At 38.9% G+C, this 17,772-nt stretch overlaps 1 protein-coding gene across 1 annotated transcript in view; it reads left to right on the forward strand.

Annotated features, from left to right (window-relative positions):
- ANTXR2 (ANTXR cell adhesion molecule 2) overlaps positions 1–17,772 on the forward strand; it is a 205,886-nt gene that overhangs the window by 117,306 nt on the left and 70,808 nt on the right. The window contains exons 13-16 of the mRNA XM_075606579.1: positions 2,239–2,280; positions 6,100–6,195; positions 13,864–14,031; positions 14,390–14,470. Of these exons, the coding sequence (XP_075462694.1) occupies positions 2,239–2,280; positions 6,100–6,195; positions 13,864–14,031; positions 14,390–14,470 (387 nt within the window). The remainder of the gene's footprint in view (positions 1–2,238; positions 2,281–6,099; positions 6,196–13,863; positions 14,032–14,389; positions 14,471–17,772) is intronic.

The raw sequence follows: 17,772 nt of genomic DNA on the forward strand, positions 1-17,772 counted from the left end.
TGCTTTTCTCTTTTGAAATAATTGATTCCCAAGCAGCTATTTGTTATAATACAATTTAAACAGAGGCAACAGAACACAAATTCAATGCCAAAATAAACCCCAGTTTTGTTCAATTTTACTTCTAGTTATATTTAGTCACAATTATGAATGATTGAGTGTTATTTACCTCAATGATAAATCACTGTATTCCTCCCAAAGATTCACATATATAGATGATTACTACCCTGGATGTGTAAATAACATAAAAAAATAATGTAGCTATATGAAACTGACCATGCAGAAAGTGCATTTCCATTCTGCTATATTTTAGCATATGACCTATAATACATTGTTTGTGGAATAAAAAAATGAAAGTGTTTTTATTTTAATATGCAGGGGGTCCCCGGATGTAACTAACAGGCTTCCGCTCCGGAGACCCCTTCTTAAATGCACCTATAAAAGAAAAAAAAAAACAATTTGCAAAAACATCAGCCGGCTTGAATTTCTGCTATGCAGATATGGTACTTATATAACAACGTTAGATGTTCTTACATTCCATTCAATAATACGGATGATAGCACGAATCAAGCAGGATAAAGTGATAAAGATAAGATACATTCACACTAGAAATAGATAAGTACAGTGATGTATTTATGCATATTTTTATCAGCTCTTGGAGATTTTGAAGAGAAGAGTTGGTGAGCTCAATATAAGACGGGGAAATGTAAAAGATTGGACCTGTAAATGGTTTCCCTTTCTCTTTGCATCTTTTAAATCCACCATGTCTGAAGTGGCAGAAGCAGAAACCTCTTCACAAGTTTCATACATTTGCTACACATTCACACAAGAGAACTTTCTTGCAGTGCATCAGCTTGATGTTATGGCCCCCTAAGTGTTTGCTATAGCATTTCATGTCTCCGGACTTCATACTGTAAATTCAGATGCATTTAAAATGCCCATGAGCACTGGCACATTCATCTTACCAAGCAATAACTTTTTTAACATTTGGGTATGATCGTTATTTTCCTTAAACTTGAATGGGCTGTAAGGTGTCTTATATGTATGGATTCCGGTTTAGGTTTTAACAGAAACACACCAGCGGCTAATAATCTTGCACTTTCAGTTAAAAACGCTAAAAAGTGAAAATAAGGTATCATTTTTTATTTAGTTCCACCACTTCTAACAACACAGTCACAGGTAGGATACAAGAAAATGCAAGGGGAGTATGGAAAGTTTAAAAAAAAACAAAAAAAAAACAGATAATCACCAAATTCAAATATAGCGGGGGGAAATTAAAAAATGTTATTGTTTTTATTGATAAACACTGATTTAAAAAATATTAAATTAAATTAAATGAAAACACTGGAAAAAAGCTCCCCCCACACACACACACACAGTGGGGGTAGGGGGGCAGTTGTGCCAGGCCCGGAGGCAGCTGGAGGCCCAGCCGGCCGGCACTGACAGTTGGACCTGACCTCTTGCCGGTTCCTAGCTGTCCTGGCGCCGCTCCGTGTCCGGTTGCCGAGCCCCAGATTTCCTCCCCCGCTGCAGCAGGCGCCTCTCTCCGCTGTTGTTGCGGCCTCCTGTGTAGGCCCCGCCTCCGCGTCGGACATTCGGCGGCTTGTAGGCACTGCACAGAAGGCGTGCTGCGATATGCAGTGGAGGAGGTGATGTGAGGTACAAGGGTGTGTGTTGCATTTTGTGTGTGTGTGTTGCATTTTGTATGTGCGTGTTGCATTTTGTGTGTGTGCGTGTGCGTTTGTGTGTGTGTTGCATTTTGTGTGTGTTTTGTATTTTGTGTTTGTGTGTGTGTTGCATTTTGTGTGTTGTAGTGGGGGTAACTATTGTGGGGGAGATTGAGGGAGCGGGATTGAATGAAAGGGGGGTAATTAAGTGATAGCAGTGAGGGGGGGAAGAAGGAGGTGGGGATGGGGGGAGAGTGAGAGAAATACATGTGGAGAAAATAGAGGAGGTGGCTAACGAGGGTGTGAACGGTGGGGACTCGCACGGCAGCTGACATGTGGGGGTGCCCCGGTCTAAACTCTAGTCCTGGGCCCAATGAAATCTGTCGGCGGCCCTGCACACACACACACACACACACTTTACAAAAACAACCTAAAAAAAACCAGAATCTCAACTTACAGCACACAGGGTTGTGTCTATTTATAAACGTAATAAAATTATTAAGTGTGAGTTATTTGGGAAAGCCACTTTGAATTGGTCAGAATTTTTACACTCCGCGTGTTTGTCTTTTTCTAGGTCATCAAAGATCCGCCTCCGCCTCCTCCAGCTCCTGTTGAGGTAAAGAACTTAAACAATGTCATTTCAGTATTGCCGGCTGAACACCTACTTTAGCAAACATTATGTTTTGCATTTCTATGAAATATGGCGTATTAGGTCCCCAGGACTGCACTGTCAGCTCATGACAATATTGATTAGGTTGTCAAACACTTGAGTTTCTGATACTGCAAACCAGTTCCTTGTATATGCGGTAAAGTTAGTACCTCCTCATGCTTGAGAAGATTTCAGCCGTATTTACTAGGAAAGTAAATCTCTTAGCAGCGTGTTAAGTTAGAGCCAAATGCCCCTATTCAATATTCTGTGAAGCGGCTTCTCCATGTTACAGTTATTTGACTTGAGCTCAGAGCCTTCCCTGGCATGGAGAAGTGATTTCACATTCTATTACAAAAGGGCTGTAGAGGTATGTGTTTGTGTTACTAAATGTCAGCACCATTACTGAATATAGTGAAATAACAAACAGATGGAGCCTGTACTTGCCTAGGTGCAAGAGATGCAAATTCCATCATAGTGAAAGGTTTATCATGCTCTTTGAAGAACACCAACACACACCGGTATATGAATGTGTATTATATATATATACTGTGTGTGCATTTGCGTGTCATTTCCCAGAATCCCTTGCTGAAGTGGAAGCACTGTATGCTAGGTGATAATGGTAAAAAGCAGGGTTGCAGACCTGTCTTCCCACAAGCAGGGGAATCCTCCCGAGCCGGTCCCGGTCCCCCCTGGCTGCACAGCTCACTACACGCTGTGACGCGTCAGCCGCTAAGGGATTCAAGAGAATTGTCATCCCTAGCGTCGACGCGTCATGTGGTGTGGCTGTGAGCCAATGAAGAGGGGAGGCTTCGGAAGGAGGAGAGGCTTCGGGGAGCGGGGAGGAGTGTGGAGGGAAAGCCTCTGTGTATGTGTGTGTGTGTGTGTGTGTGTGTGTGTGTGTGTGTGTGTGTGTATGAGTGCCTGCGTGTGTGTGTTGCTTTTGATTACCTTCCATCAGCAGCTCCAGCCCGAGCCCGTGGAGGGAGGGGGGGGGAGTAGCGGGTCCCTCTGCTCAAGCCACGCCCCCCCTCCCACTCAAGCCTCCCACTCCCGCCCCCCTCCCGCTCCGGCTCCTACTCCCTACAGACCGCATATCGCGGTCTGTGTCTGTCAGCGCCCCGCTTGTCTGCAGTGCGGGCGCGCTGACTGAGGGTAAGACATGTGAATGTGCTCACAAGTGATCTTTTTATTTGATACATACATACATACATATTAATGTATTTGTACAGCTGAACCCCGTTATAACGTGGTGCTCGGGTCCACGTAATGAGACTGCATTATAACCGGGACCGTGAAATGGCCACCATGCGATGACTTACCCGGAATCTGCAGCTCTCTCCTCTCTCCCTGCTTCATCAGGCTGGGTCCACATGTGCGACCTACATCTCCAAAGTTTTTTTTTTTATAACATTCAATGCTTTATTGCTAATGGACACGCACATGCACATACACATACACACACACACACGGTATGGTATAATGTCTAAATTATTATTTAATATAATAAATAATTAAATAAATAAAATAATAATTTATAAATCATACATTATAATTAAAACAAAATAATAATTTTACCATACAGAAACGAACCCATGACCCTTCATACACTGGTAGCGATTCTCTACCTGCTACACCATATGATTGGTGTGATGACTTTTACTGCACAGTACTGTGTAGCAGGTATAGAATCGCTACCAGTGTATGAAAAGTCATGGGTTCAATTCCTGCATGGTATGCAAAAATTATTAGTGTGTGTGTGTGTCCATTAGCAATAAACCATTGAATGTTATAAAAAAAAAAAAACTTGGAGATGTGGGCAGCTTGATGGAGAGAGCTGCAGTGAGGAGAGAGCTGCAGATGCTGGGTAAGTCCTCGCGCGGTGGCCATTTCGCTATAAAAAAATTGAGATGTTTTAAAATCGGGAGCCATGCTCAGACCGCGTTATGTGGATCCACGTTGTTGCGGGTCGTGCTATATCTGGGTTGAGCTGTATTACACTAACTCAGTGGTGCTTAAAATCAACCCTCGAGGGCCACCAACACGTCAGGTTTTAAGGTTCTACTTGCTAGAGCACAGGTGGCTCAGTCATTTTGATTGAGCCACCTGTGCTGAAGCAGGGATAGCCTTAAAACCTGACCTGTTTGTGACCTTTAGGACTGATTTTAAGCCCCACTGGTTTGAATCATGCTTGCAGTTAATATTAAAAGACAAAACAATAAAGATTATTTAGCAGTCCAAGTATTGCTACTTGCTAATGTTCTATAAATTAATATCAAAGTGTACCACATATACAGTAGGTAGGTAGGTATGGATGTTTAGAAATATTAGGATTTGAAATTGGATATCTGAGTACATGAAGTTTGTTTAATTCATTAAATCCCTGTTTTGTGTGAAGATCACATGAATTTAAAAAAAAATCTGGGACTTCTTTAATTCTAAAGTGACACTGGCAAAATACACTTTCTTGTTTTGGCCCAACCAAGGAACTTATTTTTTTTTTTTAAACTAGCAGATGTTTTAATAATACATGCCATAAAGTTGATTATTTTGTTAAAATAAAAATGCAAACAAATAAAAAATAGCAAACGTTACTAACTGCAGAACATAGAAAACGATGAATAATGTTAATGCTAGTCCATGAGCAGGGACTATACCTGTCCAGCAAAGAACCTTGGAGTTTCACTTAGTAGACGCCTTTTCCGGTTAATTTCACAGTGAAACTAATTTTTAAAGCAGAATCTATGCTACTCATTGTATTTGTAAGCTAATTTTGTTGTTGTTTGTTGAACTTGGAGGTCGCTTGATGTCCGTGGACCACCTGGTTCCTGAGGGACAAGCTGCTTTGTCCACTAGGCATGAATACTTGACCGGTGGATACAAAATGGCCACTAATCCAGTGGCAGCCAATAGAATGTTACATCATCAGAAGATGATGCAACTATCTATTCGTGAATCAGCAGCAGATTTGCAGCTTTGTGTTTACAAACCGGAGCAAAAAATATATATATATATTTCGGGAACAGAGGGTCATCAATGGTCCGGGAGACCTGAGATGAGCTACAGGGGGACCCCCTGGTTCCAGTACTGTATGTTTTAAAAAAATAGTTATAATAATTGGTGGGGATTTCTTTTTAAAATTAATGAAATGCCAATCTAAAAAGTTGCAAAATGTTTGACTGCAATAATAGTTAAATATTTTTAATGTAAATTGACATTACAATATCCCTGTGGCCCTTCTATGTGTAATTCTTTCTTCTCTGGCTCGTTGATGAGCATTCACCGTCAGAGTTTTATTTCCTACCTCTACAACCCTGCTATGATCTACCTACCTTTTCCTGTGTCCGAGTATTGTAATGCTCCAATCAATGAACTTCCTTTCTCTTACATTAGCAACCTTTCCCACAAAGACCTTCCGCGTGAGGGGAGGGCTTTACAGCATATTGAATTGGAGACAAAGCGATCACTGTTGAAGCTACATTCCCATTAATCTCCCTTTCTCCACAGCTCAATATCCAGTTTTCTTCATGCCTACAGTAGCTTTTCTCACTAAACAGTTTTAATGTCTCTGCTTTTCGCTGATATCACTAAAGAACTTGTATTTCTGATAACTTAAGTGGTATCAGAAATTGTAAATACTACATACAGTTCTTTTTACACTGCAGAATTACATAAAGACAAGGGTCATATTTATTCTTCACTGTGAAGCACTGCATGCATGGTTAGTGGAATACTGTATGAGAAAAATAAATAAATAAGAAACCTAAATACTTATTACTGTGTATACAGGAGCCAGAAGAAGAAATATTACCACCCAAGAAATGGGCTACAGTGGATGCGTCCTATTATGGGGGTCGAGGTGCTGGTGGCATCAAAAGAATGGAGGTTAGTAATATTAATCTTTACAAATCACTGCAAATAGCTGAAATGTGTTTACGGTAGTGTTCAACTTTAGATCCACAGCGTCAAATAAAGGCTTGAAAATATGCTTTAAATTAGGAACATGTCCACATGACATAATTTCCTAATGCCCTCATAAAGCGGTTATGAAAGGACACATTCTGTTTGCACCATTTGATCTGTGCATTCTGATGGGAAAACAACATGTTGTTTCTGTTCAACTTATGTGAGGAGCTTTGTTTTAATGTTATACAGTAGAAGAAATTAGATTGAAGCATAATTTATCAGACTGTGAGGAGAGCCAGCTGCTGTAATGAAAGGGTCATTAGTTCAAAAAAAATTAAGCTGTAGAGGCCTTATTGTCCGAGCATCATCGGATAATAAAGTTGTATAACAAAAATGGTGTGATTCGCTGAGTTAATTAGCATAGAAGATCAAGTTAGAATTGTCCAAGCATTGTGTAAATTGTTCAAAATATAATTGAAATATGTGACTGTGGAAGGATTGCTACTCTCTTCTTTGAGAAGTGTATATACTGTGACGTCTCAGTCCCAGCGTAGGATCTTATGTCCAGATCAAAGACAGGAAAACTTAGCTTTTGTGCACAGGAGGGTTTATTTACAAGGTACAAATCAGGAATAGGATTAAAGCATAACACAAAACAGAAACAAAAGACCTAACTCCTTTCAGGAGTTCTGACTAATACAGCTTAGTCCCAAACTAACAGTGGGAGAACTAACCTCTTTCCCCACTTTACACTCTGTACCTGCAGCTTTCCACTTGCAGTCTCTCACAGGGCTGTCTGTGTGTGTACCTTCAGATCAGCACAGCAGCAGCACATGAAACTGACTGTGTTGCCTTTTACATAGTACCTGATTAATTAAGGCTCAGGTGTGAGGGAAGGGAACATACCCTGGAAGGTACTTAGTCCTATGTACCTCCCTCAAACACCTTCTGCTTCAGTACATCACAATACGTACAACGACGGTTCCTATACTGTTTAATCTTACAATATTTCATACTATGATAGTAGCAGGGGAATCTTGTTTTGACCCAAACCTCAACATCTGTAGTCATTAAGCAATGGAAAATAATTGAGTACACAATTTGCATTGTTTTTAATACATCGAGTAACATACATCTTTACACATTATAGTTACGGTGTGTTTGTTAAGAACTGTTTACCTTAACACACAATCACCTATCAGCTGTTTTACATCAGCATTGGGACAAGGATTTCAAAAGCAACTCCTACAGGGTATATTTAGATAAAGATACAGTACTCACAAACAACATTTTGTGGTTCGGAAACAACCAACACCACTTAACAAAATAATCCCTTGATTTTTTGGTGTCACTAGAACATTTGGTTTTATTAGACGCAGTACCACAAACGAGAAAAAAATGCAGCACTCCAATGAACTTTTTAGAATACTTTACTTTAACGATTCTCGAACCTCTCCACTGGTGCCACCAATAACACCATATATTATAAATAAAACCACTGAAACATCTGCATTTCCACACAGATTAAAACACCTAATTTGCACATCAGTGGAATGTTAGGTGGTTGCTGACTCAGGGTGCTAAGGAGAGGTTTGAGACTCACAGCTCTCACCCAGAATTTGATAATCCCATTATAATATGTGCACCAGGTTACTTCGTTCTAACTCCTCTTTACACCCCCCAAAGCACAGGCTGACTCATGCACAGGGTACAAAATTGATTTTGATACACCGGCACTAAGAAAAAAGGACGTTCAAGGGTGATGTATCAATGTCTCCTGGGAGCAAATAAGCACCTGATTCATCAAATAAGGAGATTTGTATTATTCAGAAATCTATTGCATTTGTTTTTCCTCAGGATTGCCATAGTCATTTTTCAGGAGTAGAGATGGGCACAATTGTCAAAATCCATTTTGTGGAATTTCCTGAGCTTTCCATTCATTGCGTGGTGTGTGTGTTAGTCAGTGTATGTGTCAGACAGTGTGTATGCCTCTGTGGATGGGTGGTCTCCCTGTCCTGCAGCTGGTGTGCCGGTGCCCGAGCATAGGAGGCCTCTGCGTATGCGCACAGAGCGTAGGAGGCCTGTGTGCATGTACGCCGAGCTCAGGAGGCATCTGTGCATGCGCACCGAGTGCCGGAAGGCTCTGTACATGCGCGCTGAAACCAGACAGTGTTTTTGTGCACATGTGCGAGTGCAACGGCAACGCGTGATGGCGCACGCCTATTTCTACCATGACGTCACTCGCGTTATGGTTTTTCGTTACAATGCAAGGATTTTTCCCCATGAAAACCCTGTTGGCCCCAGCAAAGATGTTTCACTTCAAAAAACGCTATTGAATACAATGCGAATTGCGGAATCAGCAGAGTTTATTGACGGTAATAAAAGAAAAAGACGAATCACCCTTTTTGAGACTCATTTGCAGAAATCCGCGGACCAAAAGAACCGTCCGATCTGCGGTGGATCCAAATCCGCCCCAAAAATTCACCCATCTCTAGTCAGGATACTTTGCTGCCTCTCTTTCCTTTGGGAATATGTATCAGAATCTCACAGCTTTCAAACCAGGAAAATTAGAGAAAAGAATGTGCATCATATTTATGTCCAAAAACAATTCAATTGCTTCTTATAAGATCTTTTTCATTGATAAATCTGGTGTAGCTTTTTTGCTTTGGTTTATTTATTTATTGATAACACCATTTGTATATCGCTCTTATCCAGGGCGCTGTACATTAGTTAGTAAAACAATGGTGGTGTTACATATGGAACATATCACGTGATGGGCATAGAGTGGTTTGGCCTGGTTTTGCTGCCAGTAAACTTTATGCTACAAAATTGTCTTGATACATAACATTGAGGTGTTTTTTTTTTTTTGGATTAATCTGGTGTTGCTATTGTTTTTGTTTTGCACCACTGTTACCCAAGTTTTGCAGCAGGAAGCATTTGGCATATATAATACACAACCCATAATGCTCATTCACACATCTAGGCGGTCAGTTATTAAAATCTTCCTGGAGCAACACTGGCACAAAAATAAAGAAATAAATAAAATAGTAATGAACACTGCACCAGCATTATAATAATGGAAATGCAAGTTTAGCAGCTAAAAGACTGTCATAAATAGCTACCCCAGTGTCTTATGACCATGTTTTGTGCTGTTTGGACCTGATCCACAGCTCCGTTAACTCAGTCTTCGTAACATCACATGACCAAAATCAGTAATGGATATTATTTTCCGTGAGGTTAACGCATAGCCACACAGCTATTTCTTTGTAAAAATCTCTCTCGTCTCTCCAGCAAAACCAATATTTTAGGGGCTGGATGGGAGTAAGTCGCCAGCGTTAGGTATGACTTAACTAACATCTTGTTAAATCTCTGCATTTAACAGGCTTTTGTGGATAGGCGTTTTTAGGGGAATGTTTTTTTTATACTAACATCTGCTATACTTAGCGCAATGCCCTATCTGGACGAAAACATGACTTAACCTAACGTTATTGAGCTTTGAAGACACGTTAAATCCAATCCAAGCCAATCTATGGCGGCACATTTTTTGTTGAAATTATTTTTTATACACTGTATATATAAAATTGAAACGGGTTTCCGGAGCTGAAATGAATGGGATTCAGCTCCAGAGACCCTCTACTTCAATACTTTATATAAAAAATAAAACAATTTGTAAAACAAAATCTGCTGGCTTGGATTGCCGCTTACAAGGTACAACATGACGTTACCTTAAGTGAGTTAACATGACATAAACCTAACAGTGCTCTGTGAATCTGGGCCTTTGAATCTTGGATAAATAAGCCCCTTGAAGGACAGAGATTATTGAACCCTGATTCCTTCTGTCTGATTACAAAGCCACAGTCAGGGTGTCATGATTACATCTGGGTTGAGTTATTCCATGAGGCAAAAAACAACTTGTGACTTTTGCCTTATTACAGTTTCATAATGTGCACACTTACAAGTAGATAAAATGAAGATGAATTTTCATTTTGTGCGTCGGATTTTTATGTGAAGCCAAAATAAGGTGAAGGAGAAGGTCATCTTTTCAGTAAAATCCAACAACTAGCTTTCAATGGTTTCACAATGTTGAAGACGCATTTTATAACCCTATAAAGAATGACAACGGTGGCTTTGATCTACCTGCAAGATATGGGTACATTTTAATGATTCAACAGAGTCTGCTTGGAAATAAAGCCTAATCTACAGTAATTTTGCAATAAAAATATGAAACATGAAATACAGAATTTTATTGGAAAGGATGTAGCTGCAGTATCAGTGTTGAAACAAGTTGCATTATCCTCACATTGATAATACACTGATATACAGTATTTAATTTCAAGCTATGGTTCTTATGAGCACTTTTGTACCACCTTGTTCTGATGTTTCTTGTTGAAATTGTTACTTCTTAAAGCAATGATGAGCTACATTTATGGGGTTATATACTGAAGTCTCCCTGCTGCAAAATGGGCACAAAACCCATCCAAACAACAGCAACATAGAACGGCTGATTGCACTCTAAACACTTGTATGCATCAATATTTTCAGAGCTAAAAAGTAATACAAACCTTCAATGTGTTCGTCGTACGTATGAAGACTTCATACTTATGATGCATAATTTGTTATTTGAATGTAATTTTGATGCATCCCTGATGTTAAATACAGCTCAACCCCCTTATAACGCTGTGCTTGGGGTCCACAGAATCACATTGCGTTATAAGCGGATCACGTTAGAAATAATGTACAACTGTATGCATTGTACAATAAAGTATTTCAGATACCAATAATCGTGTTGTAAAGTATTCATAAACACGAACATTGGGAGCCACGCTTGCATTGCGTTATAAGCAGATTCGCGTTGTAACAGGGTTGAGCTGTACCTGATTAATTCAATTTAAGTTAAAACAAAATGATGCATTATGTTTTATTTATAACTAGTATTAGTAAATATCAATTAATAATGTCATATTATTTATAATAGCCATACTGTGAAACTAACACCTTTTGTTAAGCTATTTCTAGGGTTTTCTCCATGTGGAACTTGGTGAATGATTGTGACGCACTTTAAAATGAATTTGGGGTGTACTGTAATATATAATTTTAGTATGTTTAAATACATCTGTACACCAAGTACAGTTCATTTCTGTGCACCAAAACAAAAAAAAATAATTTTCAACACAGCTGACACAAATGGAGACATTTTGAGCTTAGTTCATAGACGCACAGAAGCCCAACTGAAATTGACTTGATGTGCCACTTCTGTGCCAAAAAAAGCCATTTGCAATGCTTAGTATATAAACCCCACAGTATTTATCAAATAATACGAATCACATTACATTTAATTGCAGTTATAATTAATCGGGTGCATTGTGTTAATGAAATAAATGTGGTTCAATTCTATTGCACTAGTTGTGCCCCCAGTTTTGCAGCTGAGAGACTTCAGTAAATAGCAATTATTAATGTTTGTGTGTGTGTTTGTTGACATCATCATTTGTTTTCAGATTATGTGATATCTTTCTACTGCTTTTTTGAAAATGATATTGTGGTTACATTACTAAAATGTAAACAGGCTAGGAATACTGATTCCTAGCACTAAAGCACCATGTCAGGTGGGCTGATTCCTTTCTGGAAAGCCATCCACATGTATTTTTGATCATAATTATAATGGGAAAATCCTATGATCATGTCTCATCTGCATTTAGGGACTATTATGACATTCCCCTTTCTTGCATGCATTTCCCTTGGATGTGCACACAATATGTAAGCCCTAAAACTGTGGACAGGGAAGTGAAGTAAAAAGTGCAATTCAAAATATAGCTGCAATCTTCATACCGGTTTGGAAGTATTGCAAGCATCATCAAAACCAAAAGGAAATTAAGCAAAAACAGAAACTCTGAAAAAATGTCATACAAAAAAACACATACTATTGTAATAACAATAGATAGATATAGTACAAGCTCAGCATGCTTTCATGTACAAGTGTTGTGTAATGCTGTTTTTGATGTTTTATTAGTACTGCGTTCAAATCACATGACGGTATAATCATCATTCCTGTGGTTCACGATATAAAAAGCTACATTGTCTATTGTTTACATTCATTCTGTTTACTTAACTTCCTAAATAAATTCTGCCATGGTCTGGACTCCAAAATATATTTACATCTCTTTAGCATGGGATTAAACAATAATTATACATCTCTATTGTTTTGGATGAGTGCCAAACTCTGTAAGGCATTCTATTTCTATTAACAATAGCTACCCTCTCTGAATACAGAAAATCTATCCTGCTGCTTAGTTATTCTTAGTTTTTCCCCCAATGCTTATATCATTTTAGAGCCCAATCAAATAAAAAATCAAATCCACCTAACATTCTTTGTGGGTCTTTGTTAAATACAAGCATGAAATATTGCCAAGCCCCTGATTGTAATCAGCGCTTAACTTCAATGTGTCTGCTCAGATATTATATGCAGTAAGACAGTGAAGGGAAAAATAATACAAATTAGAGCTTACAATGTAACCTCTATATTGTGAGACGCAGAGGTAAAAGCAGTAACTGAAAGTCCAAATATTACAGTGCAAGATTAAAAGGGTACTAGGTCTAGTAGGTAGGTCTAGTCATTGAGAGTGGCCAGATGCTGGTATCTATGCCAACTTAGTATACTCAACACAGGTAACCTAAGAGTGTATCTATCTTAAATGTACTGGTATAGTAGTTGAGAGGGGGTTAGATGCCTGTATTTGTATGCCAAGTTGGCCGGCCTATTAATATACCTAACACAGGTAACCTAACTGCAACTGATTCCCTGGTACACTAGACGGTATCTATACTGCATTGTAAGGAACCCCAACACTCTCTAATAGCGCGTCTGTGATCAGATGCATTGTAAGGAACCCCAACCCTCTCTAATAGCGCGTCTGTGATCAGATGCATTGTAAGGAACCCCAACCCTCTCTCATAGTGTGTCTGTGATCAGATGCATTGTAAATTCTTCTGTATTTGGTACAATTTTAAAATTACCTGAAAATTACAGGAACCATTTAGGGATAGGAACCGTGGTTAAAAAACACTGTGTTAGAGAATGTTTTTGATATGCTACAGTATGTGATGGGAACAGTTTTATAGCATCTATATACACTTTGCTGCAAAGAACAGGATCTACTATGGTTCTTTCCCCTCATACAGAGGTAAAGGGAAGGGTTCACAGTGTAGTGCAGGACCTGCATTAATTTTGGTTATACCGTGACGTGGTATGCAGGCTTATGACGCTTTGGCCAAAGGGTTTAACTAAATAACCAAGTAATTATTATTATTATTATTGAAGTATTTAAACGTTATTCTTATTACTTTATATGTTTTGTCAATTGAATGTAGCATTGGGCACCCCTGTCTTTTGTTGTATTTATAGCATCTATAGTAAGAAAACATTTGTAGGAGACAGTATTCAATTAGGGTGGTTCTTTTTTAATTATTCCTTTCATTTCCAAAGGAAGATCCAATGAAGTTGATTGAAATAAGTTTCCAGTATCACATGAGTTCACAATGTTTGTTCACAAAAGGAGATATTGCCTTTTTGGTGTATTATTGAAAGCATCTGGTAAATAGTCATTAGATTATGAGCTTCTGATTTCAGTAAATGTATCTTGCATTTTTTAGGTACGCTGGGGAGAAAAAGGTTCCACAGAAGAAGGTGCGAGATTGGAAAAAGCCAAAAATGCTGTTGTGACGATGCCAGAGGAACAAGAAGAAATCCTTCAACCCAAACCTTATAAACATAAGTCTACCTCACACACACCTCAGGCAAAATGGTACAGTCCCATCAAGGTAAGTATTTAGAAGCAGTAATAATAAAACAACAGGAAGACCGCTAATGCTGCATTTTGGTATCTTATACATATTTTTAATTCTGTTAATTGCTAATGTTTATGCATTCTAGTGTATGCCCTTCTCCGGAATTTTGACATCGTAGTATAATATGCCTATGCATTTGATCTGCAACAACGTCTGAGCTGAAGTAACTTTATAGCATTGATCCATTTAGTGGGTCACTCTCTGTGGCTCTATTGCACATTTGGTGCCCTTATTCTCATTTATCAGTACCACATCCAAACCTATTATGCTCTTCTCTTCCACACCCACTATATGAATGAGGCCTAAGTTAACACTGTTTTCCTCCTATAAGGGTCGGCTTGATGCACTTTGGGCCTTGTTGAAGGGACAGTTTGACCGAGTGTCTTTGATGCGACCTCAGCAAGGAGATGAGGTAAGATTTAGGACATGGTGTACAATAATGTACATAATACAATGTGTACGTCATCCAAAAATATTATTACCATTTCACTAACCAAAATATAACCATTCAGGCCCACTTGTTCACTACACCTAACCACAAACCAATGTTTTTTGCTTGATTCGTATCATAGCCCCATATTTCATGTCAATGTTTAGTACTAAGGGAGAAGGATACTCTTTAATAGCACATTTAGAAAATACGTATGGCAGGTGGAAGATTCACAGAGGTAAGTGTTTGAGTTTGCTATGTGCCCAGGAAAGGCAAAGCTTGTAGCTACTTGTACTAGTTGAGCTGTCTTTTGCACCTACAATATGATCTGTAATGAATCATTTGACTTTTACTTATTTGCTAAAGTGACAGTTCTGAATATGTAATTTAACGTTTAAGAGCACATTTGCTTTATTTCTCAAGAAGAAATGTGTACAAGAAATTCAGATATACAGGCATACCCCGCATTAACGTACGCAATGGGACCGGAGCATGTATGTAAAGTGAAAATGTACTTAAAGTGAAGCACTACCTTTTTCCCACTTATCGATGCTTGTACTGTACTGCAATCGTCATATATGTGCAAAACTGATGTTAATAACGCATTTGTAACAGGCTCTATAGTCTCCCTGTTTGGGTACAGGTTGGGAGCTAGTATTGCTGTTCAGGACGTGCTGACAGGCGCATGCGTGAGCTGCCGTTTGCCTATTGAACGATATGTACTTACTCGCGAGTGTACTTAAAGTGAGTGTCCTTAAACCGGGGTATGCCTGTACAGTTTATCAAGTATTAATGAGGAGATAGGAAATGTTTCTGCGATTTAAACTGACAGGTCAATTAAGAAAACTTGTCAACTTATCAAAACATTCATCTTACTCAAGAGGAACATCACAAGCTATAATCAATTGTTGGGCTACAATATGGAATAATCTAAGTGATACATAGCCTTATTAGAATTATTTGAATTCACATTTTTTACCTGAAATATGACAGGGTAGTTTTAACTTTTGTATTGGAAAATGTAAGAGTAGCAAAGGTGGTCTAAGGCATAGAACTTGACGAATCCTATTATATAAGCCAAGTATCTGGAGTATGGAGCCCGTAGAGGTAACACGGAACCCCAAAACAACAAAAGACTGATAGAAGTTAATGAAAAATGCAAAACAAAAAGGATCTTTAAAGTCTGCAGAGCTAGGTGCAAAAAGTGAGGTAGCCAAGGAAAAACAAAAGAGCAGGGGGCAAGACGTGTAAGGGGAATATAAGGCAAAACAAAATTTACATGTTAAGTCTGTAGAGCTAGTTCAGGGGAGCGCAAACTTTTCCAGCTGCGCCTCCTGTCTTCCCTGCCTCGGTGCTGGCGCCACCCCCCCTCCCTACCTTAGAGCTGCGCCAAATGACGCGCGGGGTCATGACTCAAGATAAGTATAGCGTTGCAGAGGCCTCACACGATCCCCCGGCATTTAATTAAAAGGCCTCGGGGGAAGAGTGCGGGGCCTCTGCAACAGTCCGCGCCCCCCCCGCCCCCCAGCAAAATCTCCCGACCCCCAGTTTGCGCAACCCTGAGCTAGATACAAGGTCCCGTAGCCAGGAAAGAGAAGAGCAGGGGGCAAGAGAATCGCCAGACTGCTGTTCAGAAACAAAAAAGTTGACAAGCAACAGCTAGCAGGCTGGGTGGGTTTTATTGAAATAATATTGTGGTATTGTCAAAATATAACCGCATGATCGGTTTGTTTCCTGGTAACAGATTGAATCAGCACACATAGTTGCCATCGAGAAGGTATTTCCTGCCTACTAAAATGTATCTGTTAAATATATGACACCAGAAACAATTTAAAGAAAAAAGCAGAAACATTACATTTGTTTTGAAAAGTACAGTACTTGTCATTTTTTATTATTTCGCAGACACATTTTAGTGCAAAAGAATACAGTATATGTATAATAACCAAAATAATAATAATAATAATAATAATAATAATAATAATAAAATAAGATGAGAAATAGTTAATCTAGCATAAATTCTGTCTGTAAACAGAATATTATGTTATAATATTGTTTTTGTCTTTTTTCAGTAATTCCACTTGATTCATCAAAAACATTATAGGTTAATACACCCGATCCAGCATGAACTCTCAATGACTTGAATAGGAGTTAACACCGGATCTGGAGCATTAAACAGAAAATTCACATGATGAATCAGCATATAAAATATGAGTCTTACAGTATACAAATGTAAATAAAAATGAACACATTGTGAGTGCCAAGGTTTTAAATTACATAGCAGTGATATTTTTTCTCCGACATATAAAAAGGTTAAAACAGTGTTAAAGTGTCCTGGCTCAGTGCAGTTCTCAGTTTGGTTAGTGATTACGAAGGGATTTTTGCATAACTGACATAGTTGGTTCTATATAGAATTCCATACATGGACATGCAGGGACACCCGTGTGCACTGTGAGTCTTTGTCCCTGGTTGCATATATTTGCATTTCACACAATTTAAATAAAATCACTTATGTATTCGCAATTTTCACTATTTCTCTTCAAAGCAAAAGATTCATTATGAAACGAACCAAAAATCAGCCCCCTGCTGGTTTTTTTTGTTTTAGTAAAAAAAAAAAAAAAAAAAATTGGACAGACCTTGAGGTAGCTGTGAGCGACTGGAGTTACTTGTCAAACAAATTATTTAAGTCTCAGTTCCAAAGCTATTACAAGGGTATTTTTTCAGAAAACAGGAACTTGGTGAAACAAGGACAGAGCCCACATTGAATCATAATGTATCCATAAATTAAAAAGTTTGTTCAGTTTCACCTGAACACTGAAGGTCTAGTAGACCATTTAAAGAAGGAATGCAAATTCAGATAAGAGGATGACTGGATTTAAAAGCTTCAGAGCATTGTAACAGGTTTCAGGTACAGTATACTGCCTGCACTCATCACAGCTTCTAATCATTGACTAAATGAAAACCTTTTTATGGTACTTAGTCAGTGGGGAAGTTTGATGTGTGAAGCCTGTAACTGAAGAATAAAATGTTTGAGGACTTGATTGCCAAACATTATTACCAAAAAGCAACCCGGATAGCCACATACTCTGCCGCTTACTGTATGAAAATGCCAGAAATGCATAGTTGAACATCTCATTTGGGCACTGATTTAGCACCTTAGTGCGACACGCGTCCATACTTTTTTTGGAAGACTGCCAAGCTGCTGAATTATGACCACACCCTAGGCAGGAGTGACCAATTCCAGTCCTCAAGGGCCACCAGCAGGTCAGGTTTTAGGGAAATCCCTG

The sequence above is a fragment of the Ascaphus truei genome, chromosome 1, assembly GCF_040206685.1.
Source record: "Ascaphus truei isolate aAscTru1 chromosome 1, aAscTru1.hap1, whole genome shotgun sequence".
Lineage (NCBI taxonomy): Eukaryota > Metazoa > Chordata > Amphibia > Anura > Ascaphidae > Ascaphus > Ascaphus truei.